Source organism: Physeter macrocephalus, chromosome 8 (genome assembly GCF_002837175.3).
Source record: "Physeter macrocephalus isolate SW-GA chromosome 8, ASM283717v5, whole genome shotgun sequence".
Lineage (NCBI taxonomy): Eukaryota > Metazoa > Chordata > Mammalia > Artiodactyla > Physeteridae > Physeter > Physeter macrocephalus.
The window spans coordinates 51,903,649-51,918,673 of NC_041221.1; the positions used below are offsets into that span (position 1 = coordinate 51,903,649).

Consider the following 15,025-nt stretch of genomic DNA (forward strand, 5'->3'; position numbering starts at 1 on the left):
TAGGACACCTTTACCGTGCTGTGCTTCTGAAACGCTGCCTGGTCTCAACAAGGAGATCCATGAATTTGCCACATCAACTGATCCCCAGGACTTAAAAGACCCTACTGCCAGCCTCAGCCTAGTAAATGGGCACGGACTACACACCTCGGTATCAAAACACTGGCCCTCTGCTGTAGCCAAAACCAAGCAAATGCATCTATCCAGGTGACAGGAAGGCAGGTGAGGAAGTTAAACGATCCTCTGTTCATTAGTTCTTCCCCTCCCTGAGCACTATTAAGGCGCTCAGTACCATGAAAATGAGTTGAAATGCACTGACGTTGCCTCAAGTTTGAGCATTCACGGTCCCAGGAGGACACTTGTCATCTAATGATGTGCTTTAGAATCTTCTTTTGTGCCAATTGAGACTCCAGAGACCACAAAATGTCTCATAAATTCAAAGTGATATAAGTAAAGTCGTGGTGCCTCACAGCGTTTCTCGAAAGACTTCCCAGTGAGATGTTCGGTAATTTCACACATGTATATTGAGCACTCACTATATTGAAGGAGCTGTGCTAATGATGTGGTGGGTCAGAAGGAGGAGACAGGGTCCTTGCCTTCAAACGTCCAGTTTATCATTCATTGGACAGGTCAGAAAACTGAGATACCAGGCAGGGAATAAGAAATGCCATGGTCCAGCTATTGTGTGAAAGCACAAAGGATGGAGAGATGGATCCCATCTGGGAGAAAATTAAAAAATGCGTCATGGAGGAGAAGACACACTCATCTTGAAAGATGAATGGAATTTTCACAGACTTAGATGGCAGAAAGCCTCGATTTGGAGCGTTCACCACATTTTATGGTGTAAGTATTCCCACTATGGCTGATTTCAAGTTAATGACATCATGTCACTGAACACAGAGCTGGGAAGAGGTGCCAGCTCCAGCACATCATCTATGAGTCACCATCTGAGCTTTATTAAAACGTCTGACTCTATTGCTTTGATGAGTGGATTCACAGGTATTAAAAACATCTAAGACAACATTATAGAGGAAGAGACACCTCTGCCCTTTTCCCTACACCTCAGTCTGACCTTTTAATACTCTGTCTCTCCTTCCGGTCCCAGTCCTATCCCTCTGCCTAGCCACCTAGGACTGATAGTGGTCCAGTGCCAACCTGGATTCTGTTTGCTTCTCTTAGCAGGGCTGTGATTCCCCTGGGCTCCTGCTATCACATGGCACAGAGAGATGGCTTTCTGCCTGTTGCCTGGTGTTGACACCCTTGCTGTTCTCCATAATGAGAAGCAGCTTTAAGGGCCGCTAGCTGGGCAGGGTGTTTCACCGTTCTTGTAGCAGTTGGAAGGGAAAGCCAGAGGAATTGCTGGGAAGCTGTGCTGAAGGAAGATGCAAGCCAGCTGAGACCCAGCATGCATATTAACTGCTCCTTTTCGTACTTTTTTTTTTTTTTAAAGCACCCCCCAATGTGTTCTCCTTAAGTCACTGCACCCCTAACTGGCCTTATCACTCAAAGAGCTACGTTTGAAAAGTCAGGCCCTAGTTTCTGTCTTTAATTGCAAGCAGATGTCCTCGGTATGTGCATAAACTTGTGTCAGGAGGATTTTTTTTTTTTTTTTAACTCACCAAGGAGAGCACTGCCAGACAGGAAGGGAATATGTGAAGCTTCAAGTTGTTAGGAAACTTCCACATTTGTCCACTAAGCCAGAGGGAGACCTGCGGGAAAAGAAGGTCTTTATGATTTCTCATTGCACATTGATTCTTCTTACTTCGAGGCCCAGCTACTCTCTAAAAGCATTTACAGCAAAATATGGCTGCTGCAGATTTAGTTCAGCATCTGCTTCATTTCATGACACCAGTTTCTCCTCCAAAATTGTTGTAGATGGTTTGTGAAGCAGCTTTTTTAGCATTAAAAGGTGTTTGAAACCACCAGCATCTTTTCACAGCTCCTTTTTTTGTTTGTTTAAATTATCGTATGTAATGTGCTCTATGATTTACTGTTCAAGTATAGAAGAAACACATTCCCTAGTGGAGATCTGGGGAGGTAATGCTGTATGAAAGATTCAGAGATTTCCTGTTCAGATTACACAGGCTTCTTTAGAGCTGCCAAGAGCCACAATGTGTAGGAGATAATACATTTTATTTCAGGAGAAACTATGGATGGAAATTCAATTTAGCCAGTGAGCCGCAAAAGAAACGAAATTCCAGCTTAGAATTGTCACTGCACTCAGGCCCAGGACTTGGTGTGCCAAGGGGTAGCCATGACCAAGATGACCTCTGCAGCCCCAGGACCTGCTGTGTAGATATCACTCGATGACAGAGCAAAAGGAAGAGGCCTGGCTGCCAGGGTGTTGCAAGTCCTACCTGGCTCCTCGTGAACTGACCCCTGAAGGGTATTTCCACCCAGAGCCTCAACAACCTGGCCCCATCAGTATAACTTTCCAGGATGTTTGCAGCATTCAAATAAATCAGGCTGCGCAAGTCATGAACACCAGCTGTGGACACTTAGTGGGGGACCCCTAGGAGGGGAACCCCACAGAGGACACAGTGACTGGTCAGAGCAAGAAAGTAGTGGCCAGTGAACAGTTTTCCAACGTGTCAGGTCATAAGAATCACCTGGCTGGGGGATGGAGCGTGCAGGGTAAGCATACAGATTCTCAGGACCTTGCCAACATACAGATTGACCAGGGCCCTAGAGATTCAGATTCTGTAGAGCTGGCACAGGGCCTTGGAATCTGTATGTTTAACAAATGCCACAGTTAAATCAACTATACTTCAGTAAATGAATGAATGAATGAATGCCACAGTAGATCTTGATGGTCAGACAAGTTTGGGAAACTGTAGAGTGGGGTGGAGTCAGAATCTGACTCCAGTTCCAATTTGGCCTCTGCCATATAACTGCTGGGTGGCCTTAGGCAAGTTATTTCTTAGAGCCTCAGATCCCTCATTCATACAATGTAACTAATAATATCCACTTCAGAGGGTTGTTGTGAGGATAAAATGGAGAAAATCATAAAACGTCCTGAAGTGTGTTCGTGGTACATTTTAAGGGCACAATAAATGTGAGGTGTAAACACCTCACACACATTTTTTGACTTTGCTATCAGCCAGCCCCTTCAGAGGCAGCAGGACGGTCTGGGGCATGGCATCAATAAGACCAGACAGTGAGCTTGAACTTCAGCCTTATTGCAAGGAGGCTGCATATCTGGAGGAGATATGGACTTTAAATTGAATACTCTTCCGTGATGGTGATCATAGTTTGATAGAGAAAAAAGGACAGAAAGAAAAAAGTGGGTCTGGAAAGAGCTTTGAGGTTGAAATCCGAGCTGGGAAAATTTTTGGAATATGCACAAGGATAAATACACTTCAAAAAGGCAGGAAAAGTAGTCAGGCAAACTTGAGATTTACAAGGAAAGACAATTTGCTGAGAATAAACAATTTTTCTTTGATCCCCTTTTAGTTCGAAAGCCAAAGTTTAAAGCATTTGTAATTCATCTACCTCATTTCTTTAGCAAGCCTTATTTTTCTACTAGGTGCCACGCCCTGTGCTCCTAACAGAGGTTACAAAGATAAAAGCAATACCCATCTCAAGAAAATGGCCGTGTGTCATAGGGCACAGGAAAATAAGCAGTTACAGCAAAGGGTGTAAGAATGGTTTCTAGGGCTGTTGGGTGGAGGACAGCTTACCTGCCTGAGGGAGAAAGCAAAACCTCTCAGTGGAAGACTTTTTTTTCCAGCTTTATTTAGATAAAATTAACATAAAATACTGTGCAAGTTTGTGTACAGCACAATGATTTGATACATGTATATACTGTAAAATGATTACTGCAATCAGAGGAAGTCTTGAAATAGAGATTTCATGATAGTTACATCATCATTATCATTATAGTAACCATAAGCTAATAATGGTAACAATAGCTGACATTAACCAATGCTTATCTTATGGCAGAGGCCCTTTACGTTATCTCCTGTTGTGTAAAATTGTTGCCTTGTGCAGTATCTTGGTTTACCCACTTGTGTTTGCACTGTCTATTCGTGGCTGGTTCTAATGCCATTGCTGCACAGCTGGTAAGTTACAGTACTCACCAGAACATTGATTCTCCCATACTAGCTTTCTTACTGCTATAATAGGGAATTCACCAACTTACAAGAACTGGAATGGACGGCATTTAGACCCAGGCAGATTACCATCCCCGATGCCACTCACCCTACTTCCCCAAAGTCCCACTGAACGCATCCAGCCTGTGCAGGGGGACCTGAATAGAGTGGGTCCTGCTGGGCTTAGGGCAGCATCCTGTCCTCATATGTGCAAAGCCCTAAGCTCACAAAGTCTAGTGTAAAAACATTGTCAAATTCTTTGTTGGAAAAGATGGGCTCTTACTTTCAGGGTAGTGGTAGCAATAATAACAGTGGCAATAATAATAACAATAAGAATATCTAACATTTACCAAGCACTTAGTATATTGCATATTTAATATATTGCATGTTTTAACTGACTTAAACCTCACATGTGTAGATACTGCAACTGTCCCCATTTTACGGACAGAAACTGAGGTCCAATTGTGTGCCATAGTTGGGAAGCTGAACACAAGGCTGGACATAAGTAGGAGAGGATAGATTGTAGTTCATTCTTAGACAGGTCCACCATGAGAAGCTCCGCCTCAAGGCACTGCAAAGTACTGGTTCTCCAGTGTTTGCAGGATCACAGTTAAGTTCTTTATTTATTCATTTATGTTTGGCTGCACCATGCAGCATGCGGGATCTTAGTCCCACAACCAGGGAGCAAACCCGTGCCCCCTGCAGTGGAAGCGTGGATTCTCAACCTCTGGACCACCAGGGAAGTCCCACAATTAAGTTCTTTGGAAAGACCATTCCCAATATGCCCTTGACCTCTCCACACATCCTAGGTCAGCTCTGCTCCACCCACTCCCTACAGATCATGGCTCTTTACATGCCTAGGTTGTGTCTTATCCCTGTCTTTATGCAGTGCTTGCCTTGGCTCCAACTGCCCTTTCCCTTCCTTTTCATTTCTTACTTATCCCCAATTCAGCGCCTGTCCGAGGGGTCACCTTCCCCAGGAAGCTTGTCCGGACTCGTTAAGGGCTACCACATTGCTCCTCCGATGCTGACCAATCCTTCATTCATAGATCCCTGCCCGGAAATAGTGGGCTCACCAAGGCCAGGGGCTGTAGCTAATTCATTTTATAATGCCAGCATTTAAAAGCTCCCATAGGATATACTGGAGCTGTGATTCTCTGCTTATTGTCACCCTTCATTTGTTTTCCTCCATCACTCGGCACTTCTAGGCAGTGAGGACAGCTTGGACACTAAAATTGACAACTGAGGGTGACATCTCCATTTGCTAAGATGGCACAGTTTTGCTCATTGTGCTTGATTTGTAAATCAGCACCCTCTCGGCACTGGCATAAATCTGTGGTTCTTCCCCAAGAATGCCATTTGTTCCTTTTATGCCTTGATTCATCACATACTGTGGAGGGTGTTAGCTGAGTAAGACTTTCTGCTTCATGAACATGTTACCAAATACACCATAAGGAGGAAAGCACCAGACGTCTGTCTGCAAAGAAATCAAAATCCTGGTTTGGGAAGAGTCAAGGGTGGCCAGTGCTCCCCAAGCATTTCCGGGCCTGAGGTTTGGCTCTGTGGGCTCCTTGGGGCCTCATAACTGATGCCCACATTCCATGTCAGTCATCATTCTGGAGAAATTCGTCAACTTTCCTGCTGATCTGAGGCTGGAAACTGGTGTCTGTTTACTCACTTTCAGGCTGAAAATTGAGGCAAACCTGCTGGATAATTTTGACAAAAATGACACATACGATTGCGTGCCATCCCATGATTGACTTAATTGTCCTCTTTTTTTTGAGCTCTCAGAACTTTCTCAAGGCATATATAGTTGTCAGTGAAATAGGTCATTCACAGTTGGAAGTTATACAAACTTGCCAAACCTTGACCAAAAATAAGGTTCTGGTGCCCAATTTAGGGCAAGGGGTAATAAAGTGTTCTCTGATTTGTAGTAAGGGATTAAAGGCAGGGGTTGGGGTCTAGACAATGGTAATAATAAAGACTAAGGATATCAAGACAGTGAGTAGACTTGAGGGGATTTTCATAAAATGCAGTTTTCCTTTCTGGTCACGTTAAAATCAATGTGTAGTACATTATCTACTCTAGGGAAACGTGTATCCCATTTGCTTTCTGTCATAATTCTTTATTGTATTTGGGAGTAAATGAGCTTCTACAGATGAAGTTAATATTAAAATTTAGAGAGAGACTGAAAAGAAACCCTTCCAGAGCTAACAGTCACACAGAATTTGAAATATTAATTCACCAAAGCCCCCCAAACCTAACTTCGCTTGGAAGAACATTCTCACTGCTATGCCCAGGCTGCAAAAACTTTCAAGCGTTAGAATTCTGCAGCTTTAGTGAAAGGATCTTAACTTCCTCTGTTAGGTTCTATATTCTGAACTTCAGACCCGACAGCTGCTTCCTAGTGGTTAGCCAGGTGGGAGGAGATGGTAAAAAAGCACATTGAAAAGTGGATCAGGACAGATGGACAGGATTCACCCTCCCTGAAATTCAGGGAGATGGGTGTGGGCCAGCTCACTGCCCATGCATCTTCATTTTCTTCCTCTTCCTTTTTTCATATCAAAGAAAGATTTCTTAGCACTGTTACTGTGGGTTTCTGTTGAGGACCAAAAGCATCAGCAGCTTTGCTGCTTTGAGGTAATTGCTCTGTGTTTGCTGTGGGCCTGGACCAAACTGCCTCTCTAATAACCCACGGATAGCCTGATGGGATGGGAAGAATCTTGGAGACACCCCCTTCTCCACCAAGCCCAGATAACAGTTAACAATACTTTTGTAGCTGAGGTGTTTGCAGTTCAATGCATTTCAACAGTTCAATGATAACTACATTGATCATTTTCCATTTTTCCTGTTTTTAATGCAACCTAATACTAGTATCAATAAAATTAAAACTGCTTTTATAATAGATGACTCATTGCCATCTTGTGTCCTAAAGTTCTGTCCCCCTCTTGTCCAACTTCTCACTTCCCCCCATTCCTTCCCTATTCCCAGGGTTGCTCAAATGTTTATTTCTAAGAATAAACGCTTTTGACTGAACTGTTTTTAATACTCTTTTTAAAAAGAATTTATGTTCCTCCTTGTTTTCACAAGCAAGACTTAAGTTTGGACTCAAATGTTGTAGGAAGGCAATTTTTCATCCTTCCTGACTGTGTCCAGGCATGAGACCAGAGGCAACTAAGACCAGAAGGTTTCCATTTGCTCTGAACACTTAGGAGTTCTTTTTAGAGGGTAGGTGCAATTTTAGTTGGAAAAAGAAAGAAAGAAAAAGGAGAGAATTGTTGTGAGGTTGGGCCTGGTCACATTTTGACATTTGAAAATGAGATTGTAACAAAGTCACATTACACATCAGACCACTTTTTATAGGGATAACTAATGGTTTTCTTCTCTTTCTGTTCCAGCCACACCAGCTATCCTTGTCAGAGCATCTCAGAGTCTGCAGAGAGTTCATCCAGGCCTAGAGACAAGTAAGAATTTCACTCCCTTTTCTGCCTTCAACGATATTGTCCAGGTTTTACTGTAATTCAAGCTACTGTCCTTTCCCTGTTTTATTTGGGATATGGTAACTGGATGAATGACTGACTGAAATTGCACGGGCAAACCAACAAATTTTTTTTTCAGAATTTCTTTTTCAACTTTTCTGCAAGGCTGCTTCTTTTTTTTCCCTTTTTTTTTTTAATTGAACGAAAGATTCTTTAAATTCCAAAGTTCTTTACAATTTTCAAAAGTTTCATGCAAATGATTTCATATAATCCCATAATAACCGCTTCTTTCCTCTACCCCTGTATTGCCCCTCCCTCCTTCCCTCGCCCCACTGGTAACCACTAGTTTATTCTCTATATCTGTGAGTCTGCTTCTTTTCTGTTTTATTCATTAGTTTGTTTATTTTTCTGGATTCCACATATAAGTGATATCATACAGTATTTGTCTTTCGCTGTCTGACTTATTTCACTTAGCATAATATCCTCCAAGTCCATCCATGTTGCTGCAAATGGCAAAATTTCATCCTTTTTATGGCTGAGTAGTATCCCATTGTACATATAACACATCTTCTCTGTCCATTCATCTGTTGACGGACACGTAGGTTGCTTCCATACCTTGGCAATTGTAAATGATGCTGCTGTGAACGTTGGGGTGAGTATATCTTTTCAAATTAGTGTTTTTGTTTTTTGCGGATATATACCCAGGAGTGGAATTGCTGGGTCATATGGTAGTCCTATTTCTAGTTTTTTGAGAAATCTCCATACTGTTTTCCACAGTGGCTGCACTAATTTACATTCTCACCAACAGTGTATGAGGATTCCCTTCTCTCAACATCCTCGCCAACATTTGTTATTTGTGTTCTTTTTGATGTTAGCTATTCTGCCAGGTGTGAGGTGAGATCTCATTGTGGTTTTGATTTGGATTTGCCTATTGTATTTGATTATCAGCGTTGAGCAATGTTTCATGTGCCTGTTAGCCATCTGCATTTCCTCTTTGGAAGAAAAGACTGCTTCTTTATTTTTCTAATAAGCTTATCCTTAGAGGTTAAGTAAGGCCAAATTAATGCAAAGAAAAAGAGACATAAAATAACATATTGTGGGCCAACAATTAGTTTACTGAGTTTAGGAATCTGTGTTTTTGTTTTATAAGTCCTGTATTGTGTTGTCATTATTATTTTGAGATATTTCTTTACCTGTGATCACATTACCAGACAAATTTGTCCCTTCAACCAAATCGCCTTGGGCTCTGAAATTCTGTCCACTGCTCCGTGACAGCATTTACCTCACAACATCTTCATGCATGTGTTCATACCATGTGCAGGACTCAATGAGTTGTGTGCGCTGCACAAATTAATTAATTATGTTGCAATTAATTAAGGCAAAGCCTATGTTTTCTGCTTCTTCTAAATCCCTCACGTGACCTAAAAAAACCCGTGATCACATAGTCGGCACCTTCAGTTAAATTCTAAGGATGGATTTTCTTTTCCTCAGTTGAAGTGTATGCTCGAGTCCACGTTACAAAATAAAGGAAGGGAAGTTAGTGTCACCTGACTGTGTTTAAGCCATTGCTGTTTCAGGGATCATAATGGCATCATGAAACTATAATCGGGGTTTTGTGACTAAATGGCAGAGTCCTTCTCTCTTTTTTTTTTTTTTTATAAATTTTAATTTATTTATTTATCTTTGCTGTGTTGGGTCTTCGTTTCTGTGCGAGGGCTTTCTCTAGTTGTGGCAAGCGGGGGCCGCTCTTCATCGCGGTGCGCGGGCCTCCCACTATCGCGGCCTCTCCTGTTGCGGAGCACAGGCTCCAGACGCGCAGGCTCAGTAGTTGTGGCTCACGGGCCCAGTTGCTCCGCGGCATGTGGGATCCTCCCAGATCAGGGCTCGAACCCGTGTACCCAGCATTAGCAGGCAGATTCTCAACCACTGCGCCACCAGGGAAGCCCCGAGAGTCCTTTTCTAATAGGCGATGTAAACATCATTTTTCTTGGAGGTGACTGAAAGGGAGGGTTGGTGCTGTTTTTAACAAACGTCATCAATTCATCAGTTGTGCCAGACCGCGAACTCTACAACCCTCCTGTTTTAGAATCATCTGACATGTTAATGTGCTCCCTAATTAATGGGAGGGGTTGTAGAAAGACTAGCTGTTGCTTATGTTTGGGGTATCCCAGCCAGTATATTCCTAAGCCTTCACTCAGCAGATGATGTGACTTACTGCTGTTTTCTGTAAGGAAATAAGAAGGAATCAGTTAAGAATGGTTTACTAATGGTGCATATGCTCCATCCCACACTGGAACCCTCCCCAACACGCAACCACAATACACTGCCCTTCACTTGCCCGCAAAGTGGTGGTAAGATTTCCCCAAGCCATTTTCTTTGTCAAGTCATGGGGTCTGAGGAGCTTAAGCTTTGGGCCTTGTTGAAATACAACCTCTGAGTATGGCAGATGTGTTGAAGAAATTGCTGCCAGTCATTTGGCATATGTTGATTTTCTGTCCTTGTGATAAACAAGAATAATAGCTATTACCCTTCATCTGTGGCACGTCACACAGACACTGAGCTCCCCACGCAAGGAAGAAACCTATCCTTCCAGCTTCTCCTTGTCTGAAGTTACACGCCCTCTGTCTCAGGACTGATTGGATAAAGTACCCCACGTCAACGGATATGTCTGTGTCACGGGGCACCTTCCACAGTGCACTCACTAGGACACATGGCCACCTTTATCATCCAAGCATCTTACTGAGATGCAACAGACCCTAATGCTCCCGTAGCCTCACTGTGTCACTGTGGACACAGTCACTGTCTCACAAATGTTTAACTCCCTGCCATGCACCCAGCACTAGCTAGCTCTACACCTTGAGGAAGAAAGAAATGTGTAAGATATTGTCCTGACCTCAGGGAGGTCATATTCCCCCTAAGGAGATAGTTTTACACAAAAAGCTAGTGTTCAAGATCTGTCAGTTCACAATTGTAATGTATACATTTCCTATGTGCACCTTTCTGAATTCTCAGATTCAAAGCAAAACCTTGTGGAAGAAAAATAAATAAACCCTCCCAGAGTGAATCCTGGACAGAACTGTCCAAACGTAAATCAAGGTCACCACCCTTCTGCAGGCCACCTTTACCTTACACTTGGGCTATCACAATAACCCTCTAGTAGCTGTCTCGCTCCTCTCTCCTTCCACACCCTACCCTGTCTCTCCTTCCTTGTATCCATCTTCCTCTGCCAATAATGATTTTTCAGAATCCAACATATCCCTCTGCTCTAAATAACCCTAACTATCTTTACTACCTTCCCCACTACCTAAATTTTAAACTGCAATCCTATCCCAAGACACTCAAATCCACCATCTGTCATCTGACCCCAGCTTGTAAGTCTAGACTACCCACTACTCCCCAGGAACACTATGCCTTCCCTCCTCTGGGACTTTGCTCGTGCCGTCCCATCTTCCAGAACTGTCATCCTTCCGCCTCACCCGGCATTCTGGAAATATAAATCCTGCCCACACTTTCAGGTTCAGCCAAAACGCTTTGACCCTTGGCCTGAAGCAGCTCCTCCCTCCTCTGTGTGTGTCTTTGAGAGAGGTCACACGATTTCATATCACTCTGAGGCGATATATTACACACTGCTTTGGAGTGTAGTTATTTGCATATTTCTCTTATCTCCCTATCTGGATTAGGAACAGCTGTGTCTTATTCAGACTTGTATAACTCACAGTACCTCAGATGGTACCTTGAACATTGTAAGTAATAAATGATACTGCAAATAAATTAACTAAATGGAAGTATCCTTAATAGCTCCCTGGCTACCCACCCTTTGGCACTCTTGACAATTCCCACCAGCCCCCCTTCTTATCACGGAGCCTCTTGGCTCTCAGGGGCAGGGGGCGGGGTGGGGGGGGGGGAAGGGGGGCATTCATGGAGGAACAGATCCCGCCACCTGTGTTAGTTGCTCATTAATCACCTTCAGTGTTGCTAAAAGGACTCATAGGAGTTAAATGGTTTATACTCAGAGGATAGCTTCCTTACAGGCAAAGGATACACTAGGGCAACAGCAGATGAGGGGAGTGCCCTGACCGGGGTCTGGAGAGCCCAGGTGTAGGCCTCTTCGTCCTCTCACTGCGCAGTCACACCAGACATCCTGTGTCTCCGGGTCTGGAACCACTACCCGTGTACCTGCCGAGCACCTTGGCACCAGGAAGCCCAAAGTCTGCTCGTGACGGAGTTTCCTAGAGTGGGCTCGTCATGTAGGCGCACCCTAGCTATGTGGACAGCCTTACCATCAGCCCCCAGTTCCGCTGAATTTAGGTGCAAATCATAAATTTAATTATATTGCTAAGCAGCATTGACAAGCTGACATATTCTGCCCTGAAACAACTCAGGGACCTGTGACTACAGCACATCATTTATCTTTAGTTAACACAGTCTATACATAGCATGGCCAAGCATCAGTAACTCTGGAAAAAAAGCACGCGATCAAACCAGACCAGCTAAAATTAACCCATGCCACGCGCCACTTAAAGAATTGCCCACTGGGGCTTCCCCACAACAGTGAGAGGCCCGCGTACCGCAAAAAAAAAAAAAAAAACCACAAAAAAAGAATTGCCCATTGCGCTCATCTCCTCCTTCTCTTGCCCACCAAAAAGTACCTGTCGCAGCTTCTAAGCCCTCGGGGCTTTGCTTTCTGCGTGCTTTTTGCGTGGACCTAATCCATGTGAATAGGTGTTTGTGTGGTAATGGGCACATACTAACATGCCTGCTGCAGAGTACAGGCTTGAGAAATATTTTCTGGAAACAAAGAGCTATTTTTAAAAGTCCCATGAGGACTTTTTAGCCCATATACGTGGGTAGCAGCATACTTCACCTATGCACAGGCATAACTATGAGCAAAAACCCACATATAGGATAAGAAGGATATTGACGGAGTTTACAGTTTAAAGAGGTAGGCATCTTTGTATACTTTAAAGAAGTAATGGTGCAAACTTACTACAAAGAAAGCTGCTTTCAGTTGTGGGAGAGAGTGATTGGGATGGTTAGAATCTTCTAGAGAAAAGCAAAACATTGTTAGTGCTCCTGAAGAAGGCAGACTCTGGAGTTAGGCTGCTGTGGTCCCATGTGCTTTGTGTTTTTCCAGTAATTTCATTTCTCTCTCACAATTGGTTTTTGGCAGAGGATTTGATGATCGTATGGGCCAAATACTTAAGACTTATTAAACACATAGAGAAATTATTAAAAGATTGCACATCATTCTGAGGGGGATTTTTCCTGTCATTTTTTTAAAGCCATACCTTTTCACTGAATTTGTCACATATTACTATGAAAGCGTAAATTGTGTGATCAATGGCATTTCCACCTCAAAATAAAATGAATATCCAACTGGAGAAAAATACTGAAGTTTCACTGACTGGTGTCTGGAGCATAAATTGGTCCAAGATTTTATGAAAACAGGCATCCTGAACATAAACATCCATGACTGAGGTCAGAATGCAGTTTTGAAAGAATCCCAAAAGATTATCATATTAGATGGGCACAGAAATGAATTGCTTACATTTTCATAAGTTCACCAACAGCTTCCTTTACGATGGTGAGTTACTTTTCAATACAGACACTTATAGGAGACAAAAATGTAATATAGTAACCGTCACTTTGCTTGTTGGGGGTCCTTCCTGTACATTCTTAGCTGGACTCCTGTGCTAGCCTCCTAAGTTTTCTTCCCTACCTCCTATTTTTTCCCTATCCCCAGCCATCCTACCCTCTGCTTCCACATTCATTCTTGCCTACCTTTGATCCAGTGACTCTTCATCATCTTCAGTAGCTCCCCACTATTTCCTAAATTATGAATAAACTCATCTCTCTGGCATTTAAGAAGGCCCACAACACGGATCCTATGTACCTTTCTAGCCTCATCTCGCTTATGTACTATGTACACCCATGTTTGTGTCCCCTGAATTCTTGCTTCATTATAGCCATTCATAATGACCCCTTTGTCAGAAATTCCCTCTTCTGACCTCCCAGGTGGGAACAATCCTTCAAGGATTTTGTCTTTAAGCCATAGTTCAAATATCGCCTTATCCACAAAGCTTTTCCCAGTTCCCCCAAGAGAATGCACACTTCCATCTTAGAATCTCTGAAACCCTTTCTTTCTCCCTCTCTAGTAGAGGTAGGATATAGCACAGGACTTGAAGAACTCAGCCTCTGCAGCAAGACAGCTTTGGTTCAAGTCCCAGTTCTATTACTTACTTCCTGCATGATCTTACCTAAGTTTCATGACCTCTCTGTACCTTAGTTCTGTTTTGTTTTGTTTTACTTCTAAAATAAAGATGCTAATAGTACCTACCTCATAAAATTGTGGTGAGAATTACAAGTGTTGATACATTTAAAGTAGTTAGGATAGTACCTGGTCCCATGGTGTTTATTGTATTCTCTTGTGGCTCTTATTTATATTCCAACAAGAATTAGAATTGAACTGTATGAAATTTCCCATATTCAACTCTCTTTTGGACTGTCATATCGTTATGTCATTTGTTTCAACCTAATGGAGACTCTTATGTGCTTTCTATTCCCTCTAATAGACTGTACTATTCCTAAGGATAAGGGCTATATCTTTTACATCCGTGTATCTTACAGTACCTGGTAAGGACCTGGCAAATGCCGAGCGTTTAACAAACAGTCAGTGGATTTTGCATGCACAGGAAAAAAATTCAAAAAATAGAAGCCAGGTCTTCCCCCCAGTATCGTAAGTATTCTTTGGCTACCATAGAGTACCTTTATGTCCTCCGGCAGTCGTTTATGAAAGGAGAGAGATTAAAGTATGCAGCAGGAGACATTTCTCGCGTCCATTACTAATATACTTACAGTCTTTCCCAAAAGCCTTCCACAGAACCTTAGCTTCAGGTCATGGGACCAGTGTCATGGTCTAGTCTTGGGGTGTGTCCCAGCATGTTTCTGTGTCATCACTGTGCTATCCTGTGGGCACTTCAGCTGCCAAGGGAATAGTAGCCCCCCTCCTGCCTGTGACCCATCCCTGCCCCTGTAAGAGCTGAATGACCCTCTCAGCTTTAATCATTCTTTTTCATCAGATATTTTCAACCTTAAGGGCTTATTAACCGACAGTACAGCTAAAATAAGCACAAGCTGACAATACATGTAAAAGAAACACAATATAAGGGAAGTGTGTCCGTGCAGGAATGGTATCTTAGAGAGAATGTGAAGCCTTTATTGGTTACAAAGCACTTGAGCTTTGGACACGCATTAGAGAGCAGTACTGGGCGCTGACATCGAAGCTGACATTGAATTCTGTACAGTCTGCTGTTTATAAACAACTTGGCAAATGATTCAGTACGTAAACACACATTATTATGACCCCTTTTTTTTTTTTTTTTTTTTGCGATATGCAGGCGTGTTAGCATACGGTATTTGTTTTTCTCCTTCTGACTTACTTCACTCTGTATGACAGAC

At 42.9% G+C, this 15,025-nt stretch overlaps 1 protein-coding gene across 6 annotated transcripts in view; it reads left to right on the plus strand.

The window, feature by feature from the left end:
• GHR (growth hormone receptor) overlaps positions 1-15,025 on the plus strand; it is a 292,065-nt gene that overhangs the window by 198,647 nt on the left and 78,393 nt on the right. For all 6 annotated transcript variants that reach the window (XM_007117758.4, XM_028492885.2, XM_028492886.2 and 3 more), the window contains one exon: positions 7,487-7,552. In XM_007117758.4, the coding sequence (XP_007117820.1) occupies positions 7,487-7,552 (66 nt within the window). The remainder of the gene's footprint in view (positions 1-7,486; positions 7,553-15,025) is intronic.